Here is a 26,319-nt window from a genome sequence, read left to right as displayed (position 1 = left end):
AAAGTCATCATAGCGTAGACAGTAGTATATATTTATCAACTATTTTTAATTTATAATGTATCTCATAATGACATTTGGTGAATTTGATGAAGAAAAAGAGTTTCAATCACTTGATAAAAAAACAAACTACCGCACAAATTTATAAGATAAAAAAATGATATGTACGCATTGATTATTTTTAAATAAATATGATTTAATTATTTAAATTATTATAAAATATCTTTAAAATATCATATTTTAATTATTATTTTTATTGTTTAAGTTTATATTTGTTCTAGTTTTTTAATTTTCCGGTGGCAATAAAATATTATATATTATATGTTTAATATAATATTAAGTTTAAGTTTAATTAAATTTTATTTAAGTTATAAAATATATGATTTTATTATTATTAAATAATTATCATTATAAAATATCTCAAAAATATATTATTTTAATTTGTTTAATTATTCATTTATTTAATTTTATTTAAGTTTAAGTCATGTTTACAATCTACCGTTAAATATAATAATACTCTGTTAAATATAATAATATATTCCGTTAAAATTAACGGAAAAAATAAAAAACCGTTGAAACCAAGAATTTCCGTTATTTATACACTTTTTATATAGAAGATATACATACATATATATATGGAAAACTTCTCAATGGTTATTACTCATAGATGGTTACCATAAATTACTAAACAAGTTTTTGATGAGTAATGATTATAATGATGACGAAAATAAATAAATAAAATATATGAAAACAATAATTTCAAATTTTTTAGATTAATCAGGCAATAAACATTAGTTGGAGAGATCATGGTCACATTAATTATTCCCATTAATTCCAAAATGATTTTTTTCTCATGGAATGAATAAAAGGAATGAATCAGGAATGAAGAACAAATATTAAATAAGATTTTCTTTATTCTGTACTTAATAAATATGTGGTTGTTATGTCATCAGGTAGCTCTTCTAAAAGTTTAAAAAAGTCAAACTTTATTTTTAGAAATATTATTTAAAAATTATAAATATGAACTATTGATCTTAATCCAATAATTAATATTAAAGTAATCATCTATGGATAGTAATCATTAAGAGTGCCACATATATATATAAATATATATATATATCTTCTATATAATAAGTATGTAGATAACAGAAATTATTGGTTTTAACGGTTTTTTTATTTTTTTAATGTTAACTTTAACGGAATATTCTTATATTTAACAGAATATTTTTATATTTAACTGTAGTTTGTAAACACTTAAACTTAAATAAAATAAAATAAAAAATTAAAGTATGATATTTTTTAGATATTTTACAATGATAATTATTTAAAAATAATAAATAATAAAATAAATTAAAATATGATATTTTTGAGATATTTTACAATGATAATTATTTAAAAATAATAAATAATTAAACAAATTAAAATATGATATTTTTTAGATATTTTACAATGATAATTATTTAAAAATAATAAAATCATACGTTTTATAACTTAAATAAAATTTAATTAAACTTAAACTCACTTATTAGAATAATATCATATTAAACATATAATATAATCTACTGTGAATTAGCAACAAATTGTTTTTTCTAAACTAGCAAAAAACTTATTAAATTTAAAATCTAAGTATAATAATATTTAATATTACATTAAACATATAATATATAATCTCTTTTTTCACTTTCAAATTCAAAAGTTAGAACAAACATAAACTTAAACAAAAATAAATAAATTATTTAATTAAAATAGGATATTTATTTAAAATTTATATGATATTAATATAAATTTAATAAAAATAATTAATAAATTCTATAAATAAAACTAAACAAATGTGCATATTGCACGTTATTTGTACCTAATATATATATAAATATATATATATGTATGATAAGAATATTGCATAGTTAACTATACACAGTGGTCAATAATCTAAATTGTTTAAATGAGATGTAATAAATAAGACTTAAATGTACAAATTTTATTTACCTAACTATATTCATATGAGCTCATCACGTAGTTAACTAAACAATATCATTGGCATATACATATATATATATAAATAGTTTAGAAGGTTAAAAATAATCGATGCTTACTTTCTCGTTAAATTCTTTTTAAGAAGTCCCTTGTACTATCTTGAAGATCAATTTAAATTGTCATAGCCAAATTAACACATCCTTGTTTAAATATTTCCAAACCCTTACCAACGATATTCCCAACTAGAAATTTTCCTTTGAGATCACACTCTCAAAACCCTTCACACTATCTCTCTTCTAGACTCTCAAGTTACATTTCACAAGACAATTTTCTCAAAATTTTATCTCTAAAAAATACATTAATTGAGCCTTTTATAGGCATAGCTACCAAATAACAAACTAGCATCATAGCGAGATTGACTACAATGCGAATGAGAATGCGACGAGGAACGATGTTGACTACAACGCGAATTATTAGGCCTAGAGCAAAGACTACAGTGATAGAGAAAGCTTGTTCTGGCACAATGCTGGAAACAATTTTGAAGAGCATCAAGCCTTGGCATCGTAGTGAAAAATAACGCAATATTGTGGTGCTGCTAAGGTTGAGAACTGGTTCCACAGTTCAAAATGGTTGACAACGTAAAGAGATGGCCAAAAATACCACAATTCAATAATTTTGATACTCCAAACTTGGTAACTCATAAAAACTTATACAAAGCATGATTTCAACAAACCAAAACTAGTTTTACCTTTGTAAGTAAGAAACTTTCTCACTAATGCCCATAATTGAATTGTAATGATGTAGAAATAAAACTTCATTAAGTAAAGAAAAAGGTTTGACAAATTTTTTTTTTTAAAAAAAAATTGATATAAGTTTGTGGTTTACTTTGCTATTTATTTTCTCTCCCTTTTAACTTATTTATTTATATATGGATCTCATGTCCCATCACAAGACTAGTTCCCTTCATTCATAAAATGAAAGCTTTATACATGGAAATGAAATAATACATAAACATAAAATTTGTTAGTTAATAATCTTTAATCGAGATTCATAATATGGACAAGATTCTCTCTCTCCACCCGAGTGTTCTCCTTTCTCCTAGGTTTAGGATTTCATCTTTTTCTCTTTATTTTCTCTGTTAGGGGTCGTGCTCTGGCTGAGGGGATGATGGTTTTGTAGGTGGCAGATGGAGAGTTTCTTTCTTGTGTTGGCTGGTCACTTTTTCAACGGTGGATCTCCATTTTTGACTTGCTAGCAGTGGCTCTCTTATGCAACTTATTGGTCTGATGTAGGGTAACTGCCATGGATTCCGACAGCTATAGTGTAGCGGGTTATAGGTTTGGCTAGATGAGATTGGATAGATCTGGTTCCAACTGTTCAAGGTGTGGCTCTAAACTACGACAATTTTTTAATATGGGGTTAGAAGGCTTGTCGATGGTGGAGGGGTCTTCCATTTGAGCTTAGTTGGGGCTCCCTCTGGTTTGATGGGTGGATGGGTCATTGTTACAAAGACTTTCCTCTATGTTTGTTTTGGATGTCCTTTAGTTATTTTTGTTTAATATTTTAGATATCCTGTAATGTTATTTATAATTATGTTGTTGTATTTTGGTTTTTTATTTCCTTTTTGGAATTTCCCTTGTATGAAAGCTTTGGCTTGTATGCCCCAATCTATAGGCTTTTGTTGTCACTTGCTCATTGTAACGTCATCCTAATCCAGGATTGTTACACTGTGTATTTTATATTTTGTCAGACTTGCTAATCAAGTCATTTGGTTATAAACGTGCAACTAAGGTTAACGTCAAGGGTTAGGATTAAAAAATTTGGTCAAAAGAATTGTTGACTTTTCATTTAAAAGTTTCATACATACATGGAATGCCAACATATTACAAACAATCGTTTAAAATGGTGTATATACATCAAAAGTTACAACCGGCCGACCTAAGCAGCAAAATAAGAGATACAACCCTAGTTCCTCTGAGAAACCCTCGGCTGTGGTGGATGAGCATCCGCATATATACACGCCGCCACCGAAGCTCTCCAACTCATGGCTGGTCAAGCTTTCCTTTCCCCTTACCTGCACCACATAGCACCCATGAGCCAAGGCTCAACAAGAAAAGTTAAACATGTGCAAGAACAGTAAATACAAGTTCTAAATACATATCTAGCATGACCAGCAGTAATAATCTACTCATGAATGCATACAATTACAAATACATGATCATTGGATCATTCCGAAGCCCAATGCCCTGAATAGTTGACCATAGAATCAACCCCGGGCCCTATGCCCTAGCTATGTGACCATAGAGTCACCTGGGGTCTTGGCCCTTAGCTCTGAGAAACTAGCCATAGAGTTAGTCCAGCGTACCTGGCGCTTTAATTTTTCAATGACCATAGGGTCGGGCAACGTAATAGTACATTTCTGATTGGGCCTAAGCCTTTTGACCAGCGCGCAACGCGCTATTGCGACCCTTGACTAATAAGTCAAGCCCTGAGCCAAATATTTAAATACAGATATAGATATAGATAAGCTACTTCAGACAATACAAGTATGCATACATATTAATCATATAATATCATCAATTAAATGCAAATATAGTAATAACCATGTTCTTTAACGGGTCTGAGCCCTAGCTACGCAAACCATGCGAACAATCATATAACACTTAACCAAAAAACAAAATATTCAAGTATGTTAAATCAACAAGCGCAAACATAACTCAATCACGTTCATTCACAGGGACCCGAGCCCTATTCATTGTTATAATCAACAACCAGGCCAAGCCCTAATCACATATACCACGTACTGGATGCAGTTTTCTTACCTCAGATCCAAGTACATCGTAATAATAAGAATGACCCTCGAGCACGATCCTGGTTCTGAGCTCCTAGCGATAACCTAGTCACAACCATAATATAGGATCTCGTTAATAACGAGCAAATAAAGGCTTCCGGACCAAGTCCTAGCCTCCGGGACGTAGAATTCCACTAAATGGGTAGTAGGATCGATCCCGTGCCCTTAGGGTTGAGTTCCTGCACTCAAAATCCCTCCCATGGCTCAAAACCCTTTAAGTGTCGCAGACCCAAGCATGTGAGCCGTGACCCGCCCAAGTCAGAGGCCCCAGCCTCCCTTCTCTCTGAACACGCACTGCAGCGTAGCCTAACATGCGCCGCGCCGCGACCTCACATCAGAAACCTCCCCTGACCTCTGGGTTCAAGAGGGCCGCGACCCGACCCTAGGAACCCAGAATTCTTTGGTTTTTCTTCAGCCAAACTCAACCACAATTCAATCCCCAGAACAGATTCAACATTTTCCTAGCAACAAAACCCAACCTAAAACTTGATTAAAACCCATCAAAACTCACCATTCAATACTTGAGCCACAAAGCTCAAGAACATTAAGAAACCTTAACAAAAATTCAATGGAAGACAGAGTCTAAAGCTTACCTCAATTATGATTCCAGTCCTCCTAGCTGTAGCTAATCCAATCCCAAGTTCAGGCCTTCAATTCCCAAGCTTTTCAGCCAAAAATCTGTTTAGTTTTCTCAAGGAATTCAATAAAAAATGTGAGAGAGAGTGAGGGAGAGAGAGAGAGTCGGTTGGGTGAGCTGATAAAAGTGTTTGAGTGTTTTGTTTTTGTTTTCTTAAGGTTCAAGTAACTTAAGCTAATCTCGAGGCTTAGGGTACCAAAAATGTCCCTGAGGGGAAAATGGTCAAAATCCTCGATATTCTCTCCTAATCTCACTAATTCCAAATATATCATCAATTATTCATTCTTGCTACCCGATAACCCGATAGTGTATCAATTACCCAAAATACCCCTTGACTCGCTCCGAGTCGGGTATTGGGTAACGTTGTGACTTTCCCACTAACTTGCTCCCTAGGATCATCTCGTGCCAAGTAACCCAAATAAACCCACATAATAATGGGGTCTCTCACATATATGCACATATATACAATTATGCCCATAACGAGACAAATTACAAAAATTTTCCTTCTAATAAGATACGGGCTCACATGCATATTTAATACACCTAACACATGCATATCTAGTCATATTATCATATAGCTCACATAACCACATAGTTACACACGAATATATCTCACATAAACATATAATTCCATAACTTGTCTACCTGGCCCCTTAATCAAGGCCCTAAACCTTATTAGGTAATTTGAGATGTTACACTTGTAACACCCTCACTTATTTTAGTTAAAAACCATATCTGAGGTGTTACGTTTTAAAACTATATCATAATTTATTACTATGGAAGTCTGGACATTTTTTTTTTTTTTAAACTTATTTCACATTATTTACATTAAACATAAAGTGTGTCTCAAACATATTATACATAAGTATTAAATAACCCAATTTGTTTTCAAAACATAACTTCACACTTTATTACAAATATCACATTGGTAAACTGAAATAACCCACAAAAGGTCGATGTGTTCATATGTACAAATCAGGGTCAGGACCATGCTTCAGTTCTCCTTATGTCATTCACTCATTTCTTTCTCTACATGCAACACAAGACAACTGTGAGCCTAAAGCTCAGTAAGCAAAGTAATGCATGCAATGCTAATGATTACTCAATGTCAAAGGACATACACAACTTTCATTTTTAATTTTTGGGCCCCTTAATATTGTGCACACTATTTGAATTGGTCAATGCCTGCAGGGCTTGTTACACATATAATATAAAATCCCATGGGTTCTCCTTCGGCTAGCCATCACCACAGTAGGGCACATTAAAAACCTTATTCCATCGTTGCCCCGTCAGGCTCAAGAGTTAAGGCGGCCACACACTGTGGTGTCAATACATATAACAATAACTCATGTGGAGGAGAAATAAAAACGAAAACATGGCAAACAATATAATTGGTTCACTAAAACCTAGCCCAAATTATTGGGCTGCCACTATAAGCCTACTATAGGCCTCCGTTTACACTTATTAACACTTTCATTTGCCTTTTCAAAACAGTAGCGCTGAACTTAAACTTCTTATTACAACTTGCTTTCATGTTGCATAAAACTTGCTAAGGCATCATATAATTAATCATCATAATATTATGCATGGTCTTATATCATACAATAATTCACCATATCACTATTATGTCATGCCTAAAAATTTATGATGAGGTGTCAATGTATGTTAATACCACTTACTCACAAAATATTCGTATAATGTATACTTTCACATAACATATAATTCTTGTGTTGCAGTTGAGTACTTTACTTACCTTTTGTCCAAAATATATTTCACCGTGTAACAAGTGGTGTCTTAGGTGTTGATGTGCTTATCCTGACAATGGCATGGATTTCTCATCATAATGATGGCAGTAAGACATTGAATTATCATTTAAAAATACCCATAAAACATCATATCAACTTTCATACCCAAATCATGCCTAAAATGCCTTAAATTACCTAGATCGAGCGTTAGATTTATCTTAGACACTTAGAGAAATTTTGACAAAGTTTCCCCTTAATTTTAGCTATCCCCAAATATCAAAATCAATCAGTAATCAACATCAAATAACCTGCCATAACCATATATCCCAATTACCAACATAATTCATCACAAAGTTATCATATACCGATTTTGATAAAATTCTAATTTCCAAGATCATCACCTAAATTAAATGAGTCTCCACGTCTATTTAAACAATTATAAACATATCTATACTCTTATAAACTCAATAAAATAACCAAAAATCATCTTGTACTCCAAGAACCCCAAAAACCTCATAAAACACAAAATTTCACTTACCGAGCAACTTTTCGGCGAAAATAATATCTTCAAGCTTTTCTAAACCTCAAACCACTTGGAAACCACCAAGAAATATCTTAAAAAGATAAAACACCATAGATAAGCTCTCAGAAAAATTCAAAAACATGGTTTAACTTCCAAGTACAAGAACTTACCATAAAAAGACCAAAACTAAGCTTAATCCACTTCTTTGGCTTTGATTTCACTTGGATCTCCTTAGAATCTCTTCAAACCAGCCAAGAAATGGTTTTTGGTTTTCTTTTCTCTCTGTTTTTCAGAGTCTTGGTCGTGCAAAGTGATAAGGTTGATGAAAATTCTTTATTTTCAATGATTTGGCCTTATTGTATCAAAATTTGACACCTTTCATCTCATCATTTCACCTTTTCACTTATGAAAACCTTATCATTTCAATAATTTCGACTTAATAATTTGCTAGGCCTATTATCATTATGTGTAAAACACTCACACCAAACCTTAGGTCCATATGAGTTCATACCCAATAGTTATGCTTACCCGATCGAGCGTAGCGCACTTATGCTAAGCTCGTTTTGACTTTGCATCAATACCACTGATTATGTATACCTCCCATCAATAATTGATCAAATGGTTCTAAAACTATTTTTACTTCATCAATGAGACCTTAATCATACCTCAATTATATTTGGTAAATCCACTAATACTCAATTTTACCCCGAAATACTAGTAATCGACATTGTACTATTTTTCACCACTTAACATCTTTTGCCTTCTATATCTCACTTTTCTCACTTGATTTCATGCCTTGTCCAAATTTTTCATCATTTCTTATATCTTGAGCACATCAAACACCCATAAAAGACAACTCAAATGCCACAAGGTTAATAATATTGAGCATACATATATACATCACATAGACAACTTTTATACTTATACATGAAAACACTTATAAGAATATGCATATGCTCAAATTATACATATTGTATGATATGTAATGCAATGCAATCATGTGATTATTGGCTATATTATATCAAAATAATGTGAGTGCTACAACACTCACTCTTTGGAGCAGTGATTTATCGTTTGTGGCTTATCAAAGAGCGTTGTATTGGACTTGGTTCGTTTTATTATTGAATGAAACCTTAGGTTTTTACTTTTATATATATATATATATATAATCTTCAATCATTGTTTATATATTACAAATTTCATGGTATGGGCCAATTCCTAAACAAGATAACGATCCTTCTCTTACTATGAAATTTTTTGTCTTTGGTCACAACACAATTTTCAATTAAAAATAAAGAATTTATTTCTCAAAATCTCAACATAATTATCTTAAAGTATTCATATTTAAATGTATTATTCACAAAATATATAATTTGTTGTGCTAAATATATTTTTTGTCACAACAAATTTTATCATTATACATAAATAAATTGTGAGTAAAATTATATTTGTGACAATCACTACTATAAAAAATGTATGGGATGTCATTTTTTTACCGATGTACAAACATTCACACTTCGGTCGTAAACCGAGGCCCCATGTAGTGATGTCCATTGAAAAACAATCATACGTCAATTGGTGCCAAACTGACGCGTGGTGTAAGACACCAAACATCAATTGTTTCACAAATGACATCTAAAAAGTATCAAAATAAGCAGTTTTGACGCATTTGGGATGTCATTTTCTTGGTGATTGACGTGTGGTGTAGTAGCACTAGATGTTAGCTACCAATTAACTGACCTCTATTATAGTTAAAAACTGTTGTTTTTTTTTTCCTTTTCCTCTTAAAACTGTATTCCCAAAATACAATTCTATTTTTTTATATACAAACATATATAACAATTCCCATAATAGATATCGCAATAACATTTTAAGAATGGATTTTAGAATTAAACTTATGCAAAAAAATTATGAATCTTAACTAAGATAAAATTAAAGATTGTAACTGTATACTTAGAGCAACAAAAATGAGTATATCTCCTACAAATTAAGTGCAAGAGTTAATAAAAATAAGTAGACATATGATATCAAATCCATGAATATTGTGCAATTCTTCAGGTACTTCATTTATCTCAACCCTTGTGTAAGTATAAATATGTAATTTATTTTTAAATTTCAAAAGAACATAAGGTAATGTTAATAAGTATAAATTTTTGACAACTAATTATACACAAATAAATTATATATATACATATATCTATCATTTAAATTAACCTATAATAAAAAAAAATATTATAACAAAAATTAAAGATATTATTAAAAGGGAAATTTCACATCTATGCTTAATATGGGTATTAATTAAAATATATGCTAGGCATATTAAAGATTTCAAAATAATGCTACTTTTTGACACTCTACCAAAAATACATTCATCTATTCCTTCTTTTCTCTTATCACTTCTCACTTCTCTCTTCCCTCTCTCCACTACTACAAATATAGGGTTTCTTTGCGCTTTTTTTTTCAATCTAAAATAAAAAGTGCAGAGAAAAGGATTGAATGACACTTAGGAACTTTGTTACTGCGGTTTTTTAAAAAACGCAATATAAAGTAGGAAAGGTGAGAAGTGAAAACTTTTTCTCTGCGGTTTTCTTAAAAAAAAACGCAGAGAAAAGTTGCACTACTTTTCTCCGCGGTTTTTTAAGAAAACCGCTGAAAAATAAAGACTTTTCTCTGCGGTTTTGTTGAAAAAACCGCAGAGAAAAGTATTGTAATTTTACAAAGTTATGCTTGGTAAAAGTTTTGAAAAATTACAATACTTTTCTCTGCGCTTTTTTCAATAAAACTGCAGAGAAAAGTCTTTATTTCTCTGGGGTTTTCTTAAGAAAACCGCGGAGAAAAGGTTCCAGACCTATATATAAACTCATTCTTCCCCACAAGGTTCGTAAACCTACTTCATTTCGCGAAAAACTTCTTCAAAATCGGCGGTATGTCTTTCAACCTTAATCTTACTATTTTTTTTTCATCATTTTTAGCTAAATCTTAGTTAAAAACTGAAGTTGATGCTTGATATTTGTCTATTTTCAGGTTTTTGGTAGTAAAAATGGTTAGGATTTGGTCGAAAAATTGTCCATTTTCACTGTATTTTTGGGCATACATTGTGTTCTTCAGCTTCAAAATAGGTAATAATCTATATATCTTTGTTTGTATAGTTTTTTGTTTTTTTTCATCATTATTTTTAGAGTTTATTTTGTGTGAAATCGACAAATAGAAATCAAAATTTTGAGAGGTTTTTCATAAATCATTAATTTGGTTGCTGAATTTTTTTTCTTCAAATTTTTCGGTGACAAAACCTGAAAGTTTTGGTTTTTTTTTTTTTTTTTTTTTCAGGTTTTCTTTGTATGCAGCTAGATAGATCTCGAAAAAATACCAAAGTTAAAAAAAAACACCAAAAACGGACAACTGAGCACAAAGTTATGCTTCGTCAAAGTTTTGAAAAATTACAATACTTTTCTCGCGGTTTTTTCAATAAAACCGCGGAGAAAAGTCTTTCTTTCTCAGCGGTTGTTTTAAAAAAACCGCGGAGAAAAGTATATCTTTCTCTACGGTTGACTTATTACAATCGCAGAGAAAGATGTTCTTTCTCCGCGGTTGGCATACCACTTTTCTCTGCAGTCGAATACACTGCGTTTTTTAGTACTCTCGAAAACCGCAGTGTATTAAGTAAAAAAACCGCAGAGAAAAACCTTTTTTGTAGTAGTGCTCTCTCGGTTCACTCTCTCTCACCTCACGACATCACCAACACGACCACCACACTAAACATTGCATTTCAAACAGATCTGGGCAAGATTTTTAGATTTTTTTTTTGCAATTTTTTTCATATTTAAAACTCAGAAATCTGCAAAAAATCGACTTTGATGGTTCGATGATGCTCGATGGGGCCTTCAAAATCAAGATTTTCCTGAAAAAAATTTATTTGCTCGATGGTGCTCGATACCAGCTCGATAGACTCGATGCGATTCTTATAAGAGACATAACTTTTTACTCGGGTGTCCGTTTGTGGTGTCTTTTTTGTATTTTTTTCAAGATCTACACGTTTGGCATACTCATGTGTAAATTTGTGAAGTTTAAAACTTGAAAACATACCAAAACATGAGGTACGTTTGTATTTTTGTATTTTTTTTTCATGTTACACTTCATATTTTTTAATTAGCACCCAATATGCATAGTATATTTTTTAATTAGCACCTAATATGATGCATAGAAACTGAAATTTCTCTATTAAAAATAAAACCTTATAAAATAAATAGTGAAAATTGTTACACCACAAGTTGCTGGTGTAGTACAAACGATGTCTGGTATAACACAACCAATTTGCGGTGTCTTATATAAGCATGTGACGTTGTTTAGCGGGAAAGTGACATCCCACGCTTACTTGATCCAACATAGTATGTCGGCTCTATAGAAAGCAACATCCATAATTGTCATTGGCACACCTATGATGTCAGTTTTGCTTCACGCGACGTCTAAACAAATTTTACAATAATTTATGTGGAAATGACGTCCCAGTATCGACATTTAACGTCCAAATTGTAGTAGTGAATTTATAACTAAATATTATTTTTTAAGTTACATTAAGTTTTTATTTGTGACTAAAAGTGACATAATTGTGATTTTAAAACATTATGTAGTAATTAAAAGGTTGTCACTAAATGATGACATTTTTTTCCTTCATGTAGTGTGTATATTGCTTTGTTTTTTTTAAAGGAATGTATATTGCTTTCAAATACTAAAGCATATATAATTCCGGATAATTGTAATTTATTGAATGAAATATTATTGAAAAATTGTTATTATATATAAATATTAGAATTTGTTAAACTAAAGAAAAATTGAATTTTTTCTTAGTAAAAATATTCACATCACACATGATTCATGCTTAGATTATATGGTATGGTACGTATTAGACCATGTGTGGTCAAACTCAAAAGCAACATATCACGACCAAATTCGAAATAAAACAAAGTTAGTTAGGTATGCACATTTCAGACGGTCACACCAACTTAATAATCATAAAATAATATGTATATTTTATGCCATAAAATATTATTTAAAAAACTAAATAGGCAGCATAGTGATAATTTGCATACAATATCCGCATTTTCACTTCGTAATCCCAATCATAAAAAAAGCTTTAAAAAAATGAAATTAAAAAATAAATAAATAAAACCCTAGTTGAATCGATTTTTTGAGTGGAAAGAAAAAAAAAAAAAACCAAACGTGTTACTTTCGGGAAACAGCGAAATGGATTAGAATTCCAAGTCAGGGCCAAGCCAACCCACACTCAGCAGCGTTGTAATAAATATCAAAGTCAAAGCTCCACTCGTCTATCTTTAATTAATTATCGCTATTTGTTTATAAAAGATCTTCTCGTTAAAGTAAAATTAATATTGTGACTACCGATTAGATTAAATCTTAATAACTACACAGATTATATAAATATATATATTTTTTTTCTTACCTTTTGAGTATTTTGGTAACAACACTCCTCATAAATTTCACCATCGTTTCTCTAAATTACTAGAATTATAAAATAAAAAATATGCTACATACACTAATTTTTATACTATATTTAAAAAAAAAAATTTATGTGTCAACTGAAATAAGAAAAAAATTAAAGGAAAGTCAGGAAAAAAACATATTTGGTATTTTCTCTCACAAAAATGTATAAAGATCTTAATTAGTAAGTATATTATTGGAGAAAGAAATTATAAAGTAGATTTTACACAATAAGGAAGCAAAATTATTTATGTGAACTTTATTAAAATAGTTAAGCACAATCTCTTTGAAAACTTCAAAATCTGTGATATTGCTTTTGTTTCCTTTATGAATTGCTGACATATATATAAATTAACATCATTTCCCTAGTTGGTACTCAATTTGTATCCGGTCAATAAATAAGTTACTTATTATTTTAAAAGAAATTAAATAGTAAGTAGATGAATATAAAAATTGTATGTAAGCTATCAATAAGCTCCTTGTTTTTTATTATGGTCTATTGTCAAGAGAAATACTACATTTTTTTTTAAATGTTAAACTTCATTGTTGGACTAAATTGACTAAATAATGACATTTTAATAGAATATATATGTATCGAATATTGAAAAATAAATAATACATTTATAATAAATAGGGTTAGGTTTAGGTAGTAGGGGTAGAGTAGGAGAAAAGGAGTTAAAAGGAGGCTAATCCTAATCCTAATGTTGCAACCCTAATGAATTCTTATTATTATACTAATTACGAAAACTATATTCATTCACCTCTCCTCACCTACCCACATTAACAAATTAAATAAATAAATTAACTCTGAAAATCACGTAAGTTCCAAACTCTCAACAAGGAAACGCGCTTATCAATTGTCATTTTTTTTTTAAATAAATAAAAAGGCGTATGATATGGATAATAAGAAATCCAAACAATACCCAATAAAAAGAAAGCTGGGTATTGGCAGTGGCCAGTAAAAACTTAAAATATATAAATAAAAGGTCAAATGAAGCCAGTAAGGTAGGAACTGTGTCGTTTTGTCCACGTCAGCAATTTCCTCGTGCTCTCTCTCTCACCGGCTGTTTCCGGTTTACTTCCTTTGCAGTTGGATTTGTGATTGATTTACTGTCTTCTTTCACTCTCTCCCTATAAATAGAACCTCATCTAAAGATTCCTTTTTTTTTCCTTCCTTCCCTCTTTTTTCTCCTATATATATACGCACATATATTTATATATATTTTCTCGAAGGCAACTTTTTCCGGCGAAGCCGGCCATTCTCCGATCACTCACCGTATAATATCTTCCTTCTTCGTCGTCGCCATTCTCGCCCTCCTCTGAGGTCGAAGCTGTTCAGTTTCTTTCTTCTACTTTTTCTTTTCTTTTCAGTATTATATTAAACTTTTGTGTTTTCCATGAAAAAACCACGCAGATCTGCTTTTTTGTTGATTCAGATTCATTATTTCTTCCTTATAACAGCTGATTTAGTCTGCTTTGGTTTCTGTTCCATATTTGGCTGATCTTGATCTACCATTATTGTATTATAAAACTCTTCAGAAAATTTCTTGAGGCTAATTTCGTAACTTCACGCAGAAAGTTTGGTAGATTCTGATTTTTCGGGTTTCTGAACTTTTCTTACAGATTTATTAAACCATTCATTCAGTAAATTATTTAATAATTTTATCTTTCATCTCAGTTTATACTTTTTTTTTTTTTTTTATATATATATTCTATTTTTGTTTTCATCTTAGTTGTTTTTATCCGTCTTGAGTTGAAAAGTTGACTTTTGAAATTACTCCAAAGTCTCCTTTGTTAGAGATGTTATTTTTTTTTCTGTAAAAATTAAAATTATCCTAGTTATTTAATTTTGTAGAAGAAAGAAAGTGTGGTTGATGTGTTTATTTATTTTTTATTTATAATGAAAAGTTTGGTGCTTTTATACTTTCAGATTTCTGTAGTGAGAAAAAATTGGGAGACATGGATGGAGCTAACAGAGAAACGGGGCTAAGAAACGTGGGCTCTCATTGCTCCATCTCCGATATGGATGACTACGATCTCTCTCGGCTTCTCGATAAGCCCAGGATCAACATTGAAAGGAAGAGGTCTTTCGATGAGAGGTCACTCAGCGAGCTCTCTATTGGTCTCGGCAGAGTTGGATTGGACAACTTGGACAGTTCTTCACCTGGTTACCGCTCTGGTTTTGACACTCCGGCTTCCTCTGCTCGTAACTCCTTTGAGCCACATCCAATGGTGGCTGAGGCATGGGATGCCCTCCGCCGTTCTCTGGTCCACTTCCGTGACCAACCAGTTGGTACCATTGCTGCGTATGATCATGCTTCGGAGGAAGTTTTGAACTATGATCAGGTGACCTCTCTTAATTTTTTTTTTTACCTTTACAAATATTGTATAATTTGATTATACTTTAAGATCCCATTATAATTTCTTGGCTTTGTTGTTCGAACATTAAAGACCCGCTGTACTAATCCGTAATAAAAAGAATTGTAAAGGTACTAAAGGATAATAGTTTGAGCAAGGGTGTAAAGATATAACATATATAGAAAAAGGGGTCTTTTTTTTAATTGCCCGTCCTTTCACAGTCATTAAGGATAGTAAACATGGTCATATATTATGATATTTGCGTTGGTTATGTGAGGAAAAGACTGGCATCTAGAATATAATGAAAAAGAAAGTGCGCAAACCTTATCAAGTTTTGTTGGTTCTTATCAGGTTTTCGTACGTGATTTTGTACCAAGTGCTCTGGCTTTTCTAATGAATGGTGAACCAGAGATAGTGAAGAACTTCCTTTTGAAGACGCTGCAGCTTCAAGGGTGGGAGAAAAGAATAGACCGGTTCAAGCTTGGGGAAGGAGCTATGCCTGCTAGCTTTAAAGTTCTTCATGATCCTGTCCGGAAAACGGATACCATTGTTGCAGATTTTGGTGAGAGCGCAATTGGTAGAGTTGCTCCTGTCGACTCTGGTTTCTGGTGGATTATTCTGCTTCGTGCGTATACGAAGTCAACAGGGGATTTGACTCTGGCGGAAACACCTGAGTGTCAGAAGGGAATGAAGCTTATATTAACTCTATGTCTGTCAGAGGGTTTTGATACATTCCCAACTTTGCTTTGTGCTGATGGTTGCTCTATGATTGATAGAAGAATGGTAAGACTTCTCAAGCTTTTCAATAAATCCGAATCATACTTGTTATGGTATGTTGATTGCCAAGCTTCCTACTGAGATCAGCCATAAATCATGTGATATTTCAGCAGCCTAAGAATTCAAATCTCAAACTTCTATACATTCTTTTTGTTCAGTGTGGACTATGGAATGACATTTATTTGAATTCATAATGGAAGGGTAGATATATTTGTTTATCGTTGGTCTAACAAGAGCTGCTTATTAGGCTGAATGAATACTTGTAGAAACCGTATGTTAGTTACTTTTAAGCCTATTTTACCCAGTGTCTTTGGAGGGATTATTTCTATTTAAAATGATGATTTCGCAGTCTTAGTAATTTATGTAAATTTGAGTTTATTTGCATAAATTTAGCTGATAAGGAATGAAATTTAAATATAAAAGATTCTATTTTTTTACATTCATATTAAGATTAAGCATCTATAAGTGGCCTGTCTTTGAAGGAGATCAAGAATAACTTTCATTAAGATTTAAGAGATTCCTTATTAGCTTTTCAATCATTTTTGAACAATTTTAGTTTATAATTAGAAAAAAAATTTATTTGATCTATTACCAATATATTTATGTGTTCCGTACTTTTTCTAGAAAAGCAGGTGATGGTTTCTTCGTGAAATTTTCTGTATGTTGAAAGATGTCTGTTTAATGGAAGTATTTATGTGTGTGGCTTCTTTATATAATTTTATTTTATTTTCCGTTAAAATTATTTAAAGCAAGGACAAATTTATGTTGAATTATTTTACAGATCTTGTCATATAATGACTGGAATGGAAAGATTCTTTCAGCGTAACCTGATTGAGGAACTTAGAGTTTCTCATTCTAGTTCTTGATTCTGATATATTTTAAGTGTGTTTATTTTAACGATGTGGGTTAGTATAGTAACATTTGCTTTTCCAAAGAGTACTCTTTCCTTTTCAGCTTTAATCTTTCAAAAAAGGCGTTTTGTTTCCTAGGATCACTGTTACGAAAAAACTATCTTCTTCTGTTCCATAACTCGAACAAAGAACTTAATTAATTGTTGCACCATCAGCAGTAACACCATTTTAGTTTGCACTTTATTGTCTTTTATCCAAACGCACAAGGGCTAAAGTTCTCTGTAATGGGTAATTATTGTCTTAATTAACAAATACACTTATTCAAGCTTTTGGTGACTGAGTTATTTCTTCTTTGTTTCAGGGTATTTATGGTTATCCTATTGAAATTCAAGCTCTCTTCTTTATGGCATTGAGATGTGCTTTGCAATTGCTTAAGCATGATGCAGAAGGAAAAGAATGTATAGAGCGAATTGTTAAGCGTTTGCATGCTCTAAGTTATCACATGAGAAGTTATTTCTGGCTTGATTTTCAACAACTAAATGACATATATCGTTACAAGACAGAGGAGTATTCACACACAGCAGTAAATAAGTTTAATGTGATTCCTGATTCAATCCCAGAATGGGTATTTGAATTTATGCCCACACGTGGAGGCTACTTCATTGGTAATGTCAGTCCAGCAAGGATGGATTTTCGTTGGTTCTGTTTAGGTAACTGTGTTGCCATTCTATCTTCTCTTGCCACTCCAGAGCAATCTATGGCTATCATGGATCTTATTGAAGCTCGCTGGGAAGAGTTAGTTGGTGAAATGCCTTTGAAAATTGCCTATCCGGCAATTGAAAGTCACGAGTGGCGAATTGTAACCGGTTGTGATCCAAAGAATACCAGATGGAGTTACCACAATGGAGGATCTTGGCCAGGTTTTACCTTTTCTTTTCCACAATTTGCCATTGATTTCTTTTATTTATTACAATTTTATTATAGTTGTCACGGTGAAGACATTTTGTTTTGTCCTCTCATTGTGGATGCGTTGATAGAAGATAGATCATATGCTGGTTTTAGATTTTTTATTTCTTAATATTGCAAAAATCAGCACACTGCATATCTATGATTACTCACAAACTCACTACATTTTTAGCTGAAAGTTGCATACATATTTGTTAATGTTTGGGCTAAGTAGGTAAAAGAACTTTGTGAAAAAAATAGTTCAACTAGTGCCTTTATAACCAGTGACAGATCAGCGCTATCTGGTGACGAATATTTTTATTTATTTTTTAATTTGGCTTATATGACTTAATTAGTTATTACACTTTTTATTTAAGGCACCATTTCCAATTCCATTTTACATTATCAATTGCTATTGATGGGTTTGAAGATTAGTCCATACCTGTTTATAGTGAGAGATACATTTAAGTTCACTTATCTAGATAGTGAATTCTTACTAATCACCTTTATTAACATATCATTTAGATACTAGTTAAAACATAATACCTATCCCCGTACTGTACCTATAATTGTGCAAACAGAAATTCCTGTACCAGTAATTAGAGAGAATATTTCCTTTGCTGCTTATCCTATTGTTTTGTTTGTATTTTAAACTGTATGTCAAGTTTTATGCTTTACTGTGGTTTGGAATTGTAGAATCCAGAAACATCACCGGCTTTCACTGCAACATGTTTCAAAGTAGAAAATCCTATATGTTTATACTCATGTAAATTTTTTTTGCAATATCTTCTGTTTTTCATTTTGAGTGCAGTTCTGTTGTGGCTTCTGACGGCTGCTTGCATCAAAACGGGACGACCACAGATTGCAAGGCGAGCTATTGAGCTCGCTGAGAGTCGTTTACTAAAGGATGGCTGGCCAGAATATTATGATGGGAAGCTTGGTAGATATGTTGGTAAACAAGCAAGGAAACACCAAACATGGTCGATTGCAGGATATTTGGTGGCAAAGATGATGTTAGAGGATCCTTCCCACTTGGGGATGATCTCCTTGGAAGAGGACAAGCAGATGAAGCCTCTTATTAAGCGATCGAATTCTTGGAATTGCTGAAAAACTCGAGCAAAGTTGAACAAATGGGGAAAAATGGAAGGTGAGCAATGTTTTTTTTCAATACAAAAAAAGACTATTCTTTGGTGGCTTGTTCGTGTAGTAGGTTTGGGTTTTGGTTTTGTGTACAACATCTGCTCAGACTACTCTTTTGCTCTAAAAATAAAAAGATACATTCGAGATGCAACTTTGTTTTCTCCCTGTTTAAAAACCGTGGCTGCAATCTGCTAATGGGCATATTTTGCCTAATAATTAATGGTCTTAGAGCTTGTTTTGTTTGTTTTTGATACCAAAGAGACTGATTTATCTAATGATCTTTTTTGTACTAAATTTTTAGTTACTCTACCTCAAATTCTCCTTTCAGTTTCTAATTTTATAAGACTAATTATAAGATATCATTAGTCGATAATCATCTTTTGGTCTGTGGTAATATCCACTCTTAATAAAATAGTATGGTATTCAGAAAATTTAAAAAAACACAATATATTCTCTTTTTTTACTATGATTATAATTCAGATGGATGGTGGGCAGGATATAGGGGATTCGCTGAGTTTTTTCAATGAATAATTATTTTTCAAGTGGATTTTTTTTTGGCCTTCAAGTGGATATCCCCTTTTAAGAATGGTATATATATTCATTTTATTAGTTTCTTCTTATTATTGTAGACTTATATATGCTTGTTTCTCCTTTCTTTAACGTTCGACTTTAAAAAAATATATTATTTTTATTAATTTTACATGTTTATTTATATGATTTTATAGTATATTAGTAACTTTTTTTTTAGAGATTTTTAATTTTATTTTGGACAATATTTAATATTTTGAACTACTAATAAATGGAGTGTTTGCTGTAAGGTTTGAGTTTGTGAGATTAAAGTTAGAGGGATTTAGATTAAGGGAATATGAAACTCAAGTGTTTAAGGGGTTAAGATTACTCTTTAATCAAACTAAAAAAATAGGATTCACTTGGAAATACAAACTCCCAAGCCATTAAATAAAAATTTACCAAATATGGGTTAAATTTAGCATTCTCATTCCTATCAAACCAAACCCATATACCAAACACACTCATAGTGTAATATATAATCTAACTTTTTTTCATTTTTAAATAAATGAGTACGAGTGGGGATTCTCTGGCCAGGCCCTGACGAGGAAGATTAAATAGTTAGGGGAATTTATAAAAATATCCATGAATTATACTTTTTTTAATTTGTATGAGAAAATTTATTAAAGAAAAAAAATTAAAGTATGAGAAACACAATTAGTAGCTAACTAAATATGGAAATGCCACATTTTTTTATCATGGTTATGTTTTTTTTTTTATTTTGAAAGTAATTTTATTTTATTTTATTTTTTCAATTTTTTATTTTTTGCTTCAATTTTTAATTATTTTTCAGTTATTTTTTATTTATTTTTTCCTTTACTTATTTTTTCTTCTATTTTTCATTTTTTATATTTTTTACCAATTTTTTCCTTCATCCTTTTTTTTCTTGCTATTTTTTCGTTCTTCTTATTCTTTTCATTTTTATTCATTTATCTATTTTTTTATTTCCTTTGTATTGTTTTGTTTATTTTCAAATTTTTTCTGTTTTTATTTCCTCTATAGTTTTTTTTTTCATTTTTTCAAACTACTTTTTCTTTGTTTTTGTGTTTATTATTTTCTCCTTCAATGTTTTTTTTCTTTTTTCCACACATATGAGCTTTTATTCTTTCTTTCTTTTTTTCTTCTTCCATTCTTTTTTTTTTTTTCATTTTTTCTACCAATTTTTTCTTTCATATTTTTTTTCTTTCCATTTTTCCATTATTTTTCTTCTTCTTCTTTTCATCTTTATTCATTCATCTATTTTTTTTCCTTCATCATTTCTCTTGTTTTGTTTTTTTTTTCATAATTTTTTTAGTTTTCTTTCCTAAGTTTTTTTTCCTTCATTTTTTGTACTTATTCTTTTCTCATTCTATTTTTTCCCTTTTTTCACACATATTTTAACATTACATAATTATTTTACTATTTTTTTATTTATTTTCTTTTATTATTGTAATTTTTTTTATAGTTTTTTCCACTATGCGTAAAAAAAATCAAATCAATTTTTTTAGCATTTGCTTTTTACTATAACACTTGTATAGGAACATCAAAATTTGGAAAGAAAACTAATAAAAATATGAAAACGTGAATGAGTAACCAGTTACCCAGATGGAAATATTCAAATCTATACAAAAATTATATGAAGAAGATGGGAGAGAAGGGAAATGGGGTGGATCTGATTTTTTTTTCTATCTTCAGAACTGTGGTAATTGGTTACATTCTCGTTCTTTGTGTGTATATTTCTAGGGGTAATTGATTACCTTCACGTTCTGATATATGTGTATATTTCTGGGTTCATTATGAAAACTAGTTACCTATATTACTAAAATCATAGTTATTTATTATTCTTTTTTAATGAAGTGTTATTCATTTTTTTTCTTTCAAATTTGATGTTTCTTTTCATATTTAATGTGAGTAACTCATCACCCCTCCTCTTATGGCAGAAAGCTGATTACCCCTCCTAGTACATGTTATTTAACATAGCTCTAAGATGAATCAACTAACCAGTTACCTTACCTATGATTTGAAAAAAGAAACATATAATTAAAAAAAATGTTTATAATAAATAAAAAATAATTTCAAACACAATACATATTGCAAAAAAAAAATGCAAAATAACCAAACAATTTTTTAATTTAAAATTAGTAATATAAAAAAAAAAAACTAAAATAATAATCAGATTACAAACATACCCTTCCAAATTAATAAAAATTGATTAAGAATAAAACTATGGCATAAACTAACTTTTATACAAAAATATGGGAAAATAAACCCATAAAAGTGAAAATTCTTAAAAAAAGTCATATTTTTTGCATTCTATTAAAAATCTCATATAAAATGTAATTTCCTCAATAGTTAACGGGGATGGGGTGAGGGGAGCACCTCCTCTCAATTATTTGGCCCGTTTCCATCCTTTGTTTTCATAGAACTATTTTTAAAAATAAATTACAAAAAATAGAAAATTTTGAGAAAAGTAAAATATTGTTTTATGTGGTTTTCAAAAATAAAAATTATCATTTTCTCCTACATCACTTTCTTACATGACAGTTCTTCTCATATCATTTATTCTCTCTTCATTTTCTCTTGTATCACTTCTTCTCACATCACTTTTTCTCTCATAATTTTATTCAAATTACTTTCTTTCTTGTCACTTTTACTTTCTCTCTCCTCATTTTTGTTTATAATCACTTTCTTTTTTCTCAGTTTTTCTTTCCTTATTTTTTTCACCACTTTCTCTTACACATTACTTTATCTAATTATTTATTACAAACTTCTAAAATATTTTTTCATTATAAATATATTTATTAACTTTTTATTCAATTTAAAAAAAAAACTTAAATATTATTTTTAAAAAACTTTAACCAATCATTTTTTATTTTTCTAAAACAACAAAAATAATTTTTTATTTTCATTTCTGAATACACAACTTTAAAAATAAAAAATAAAATAAAAACAATGCCAAATAGGAGTTAAGCTTTTAAAATTGATAATCTCTTGGTGTAAACATGCCGACCTTTGAGAGTGTTTTTAGAAAGAAAAAATATTGTGATTCAATTGATCGAGTTGTTTGATTTAATATTTACATTTTCTTTATTTTTATATTTTAATTTATTCCATCATTTTTTTATTTTAAAATATTATTTCTTTACTCAAATTATAAACATATTACAGAAATAATTTTCTTTTTTAAAAAAACACACTATATAATACATGTTTCAAACAATACTTAAAAATAGTATAATGTTACCCTTAAATAATAGCTTTAAAATACATACAATAAATATATATATATATATAAATATTTATGTAAAAAAGTATGTTACATCATTACTCTTTATTCTTTATTGTTAGTTTGAAGTTAATAAGAAGATAATTGTTTTTCTATCAATGATTGTTTTTTTTTTCACTTCATATTTTTATATTTTAAAAGTATAAAACATTAAATGATTAATATGATAAAATAGGTTAAATCAAGAGTTTTATTTTAATAATAAAAAATAAAAATTCAATTTCTATCGATATTTAGAAAAGTAGGACAAATAGCAAATCCAACAATAACTACCTTGTTTTACCCAAGAACTAAACAAATTAAATTTGATTTAGGGATTGAACAAGCTCCCCCGACCCCGTTTTTATGGAAAACTTCACAAAATATCCTCCACATACTTAATAATACTAAAGCTATTCCTCGTTCAATATTTCTTGAAAGAAAAAAAAACCCTTTTGAGACAAAAATACCCCTCATAACAAATTAGGGCATCCCTTGGTCTTACCTTCTTTCATCCCCCAATCCAACCGCCCATCATCACCACCTTCCACCGTTTGAAGCTGCCTAGTCCAACCATCTTCGCCAACATATCCAGTCGACGCAATTCTCTATCTGAAGTCATGCAGTTCGTCTTTCCAACCTTTATTTACCATTTCGATGGCCATTCTCAAAGTATTCATCTTCTCATACAAACATAAATTACATTCTAAATTTCTTCCTATCATTTATTCTTCGTCGACTATTTCGTAACCAAACACCCAACATGTCCTCTCGTTCATTTTATTTCTATGAGATTTTCATTTCATGTTCGATCGAGGTTCGAACATACCCAAAAACATTTTTTTCTTTTTGCGGAAATCAGTAAGCTTAATACAAATTCATTTTCCTCATCAATTTTCAACACAAAACAACTCGAAAAAATAATTAAAACCTCTTAATGACATGCCCATAAACTAGAGGATTTGTGATGATTTTGAATTTGATAGGTAATTTTTTTGTGTTTGTATGTTATGTTATGTTTTTAGGGGTAGTTAGGTCATTTTAGTTGAGAAAATGGATAGTTTTGTCAGCATACCCAAGCTTCGTTAGTTTTCTCAATTTAACTATTTCACACCGCAACATGAACCTTGCTCAACAAGATACCAATAAGTGGGTCGAATATTATTAGAATTAGGATTAACAGTTTGTGTTATTGTGTCATGTTTTAGGTCAACATGATTATGACACAACACAATTATGCTTGTTAAGGATACGGCACGATTAGATGACGTGTCATAAAATGTAAACACGAACAAGACACATTTATAAATAGGTAAAATCCGTGACACGAGACATTTAACACAATATTTAAATAGGTCATATTTAGGTCGTGTTAATCTTACACGAAAAATTTACATTTTGAACTTATTTAACCTATATAAATAAATATAAACAAGTTCAAATTGGTTATTTTAACTCATATAACACTCATTTATATAAATAGGTTACACAATTAACCTACGCAATATTCAAATATAACTAATTATACCAAAATAAAAATTACATAACCATCTCCAAAATAAATTCATTATATTATTAATTAAATGTAGTGAATATGTCATAAATAGGTTAATTTCAAGTTAATCCATTTACGACATTTTTAATAAATTTGTACTTAATTAATTGTATTAAATGAGTCGATTTCAGGTTTGGCAAGTTAACTTGATTTTGACCTGAAATTTAACCATGGCTGGTCAAATTTAACCTATTTTCATCCAAAGTTGTTTATGTTAAACCCAAACTTGCAAATTTTGTGTCGTTTTCAAATCATGTTATCGTGTCATGACTTATATTGACACCACTAAATATCATATTCCAAGAAATTGTCTTTAACCATGTCTTTAATTCCTCTCACTTAATCCCTCGGCATGGTTTTTTGGGCCTTCCTTTGCACTCCTTATATATGGGCAAACTTATGTTTAGTCATATACAACAATAATAATAATAATAATAATAATAATAATAATAATAATAATAATATTGTTAATAATATAAGTTTTATTAATATTGTTATCCCCAAAATTTCATTAAATGACGTGGCAATTAAAAGTGACAAGTGGCAATGTATGGTAGTGAATGACACGTTAATAGACAATAAATGGGTTGACCAAGAAGTGTAAAAGTTTGAAATTAATCTTCAGAGTTGTGATATTAATGGTCAAGAAATTGATTTATATGGTCAGAAAGTAATTTGATCGACCAGGTAAAATTTTTGTCCGACCAGTAAAAAGTTATGTCCGACCAGTCACTTCAGAAAATAGTATATCCACCCAGTAAAGTGTTTTGGCCGACCAGTCACTTTGAGAATCAGGTTTATCCAGCCAGTCAACTTATGAAGATGTCATGCCCAACCAGAAATGTGCCACGCTAGACCAGAAATGTGTCATGCTAGAGGAGAGTTTTGCCTATGCCGACCAGAGGTGTGTTAGAGGAGAGTTTTGCCTATGCCGACCGGTGGTGCGTTTGGCGTTGTCTTGGCTGACCAGTTACTTCGGGGATGGAGTTGGTTCTAAGAAATTACCATCTAAGTAACTCAGTAACAACTTCAACCCGAGTCGTTCGCAACTGTCGTAGGAATATCTCACACATCCCGGAATAATAGCTATATTGGTGTAATTTGAATTTATTTATTATTTTATTAAGTAAAGTTGGTTGAAACAACCAAGGACCCCGTCAAAATAGGATATTTCTCATGTACGATCCATGAGCCTATAAATAAATGGCTCATGGAATCATTTGGGGGGATTGATCTTTTGAGACGGAGAAAAATTCTCTAGTTTTGAGACTTTGGGATTGTTACTTGGGGCATTTTCTAAGAGAGCTTAGAGAGAGAAAGTTTGTATTCTTTAGAGAGAGAATCTTTGTATTTTTTTATTTACACTTGAGAAAGTCAGTTGACACAGGTTCATCTGATCTTAAGTGTAGATCTATATATCACAACTCCAAGTGGATTAGGATATTACCAATAAATTGGGGCTGAACCACTATAAAATTATCAGTGTCGTATTTTCTCTTGAAGGTTTACTGTAGTTTTGACGTCTATTCATCGTTGGCCAAAATCGTGGTCAACATTTTGGTGCTTTCATTGAGAGCCTGAAGAGAAGAAACACACGACTATCATATCAAGATGGCACCCAAGAATACCAATGTGGCTTCCAAAAATTCAGGCACGTCA

At 30.5% G+C, this 26,319-nt stretch overlaps 1 protein-coding gene and 1 long non-coding RNA gene across 2 annotated transcripts; one reads left to right on the top strand and one right to left on the bottom strand.

Moving 5' to 3' along the window:
* Positions 1 to 7,202: 7,202 nt before the first annotated feature.
* LOC133806977 (uncharacterized) lies at positions 7,203 to 8,072 on the bottom strand. The gene is made up of 3 exons (XR_009879097.1): positions 7,898 to 8,072; positions 7,743 to 7,818; positions 7,203 to 7,274 (listed from the first exon to the last, which is right to left on the bottom strand). It is a non-coding gene; the product is annotated as an uncharacterized LOC133806977 (long non-coding RNA).
* Positions 8,073 to 14,366: 6,294 nt separating this feature from the next.
* Positions 14,367 to 19,603, top strand: LOC133804750 (probable alkaline/neutral invertase D). The gene is made up of 5 exons (XM_062242893.1): positions 14,367 to 14,547; positions 15,154 to 15,569; positions 15,933 to 16,364; positions 17,571 to 18,129; positions 18,966 to 19,603. The coding sequence occupies exons 2-5, from the start codon at positions 15,183 to 15,185 to the stop codon at positions 19,259 to 19,261; spliced, it is 1,674 nt and encodes a 557-aa protein (XP_062098877.1). The 5' UTR covers positions 14,367 to 14,547; positions 15,154 to 15,182; the 3' UTR covers positions 19,262 to 19,603.
* Positions 19,604 to 26,319: the final 6,716 nt, after the last annotated feature.

Source organism: Humulus lupulus, chromosome X, assembly GCF_963169125.1.
Source record: "Humulus lupulus chromosome X, drHumLupu1.1, whole genome shotgun sequence".
NCBI classification, from domain to species: domain Eukaryota; kingdom Viridiplantae; phylum Streptophyta; class Magnoliopsida; order Rosales; family Cannabaceae; genus Humulus; species Humulus lupulus.
Note: the sequence above shows the minus strand (reverse complement) of the source record. Positions and strands in the feature narration are given on the sequence as shown.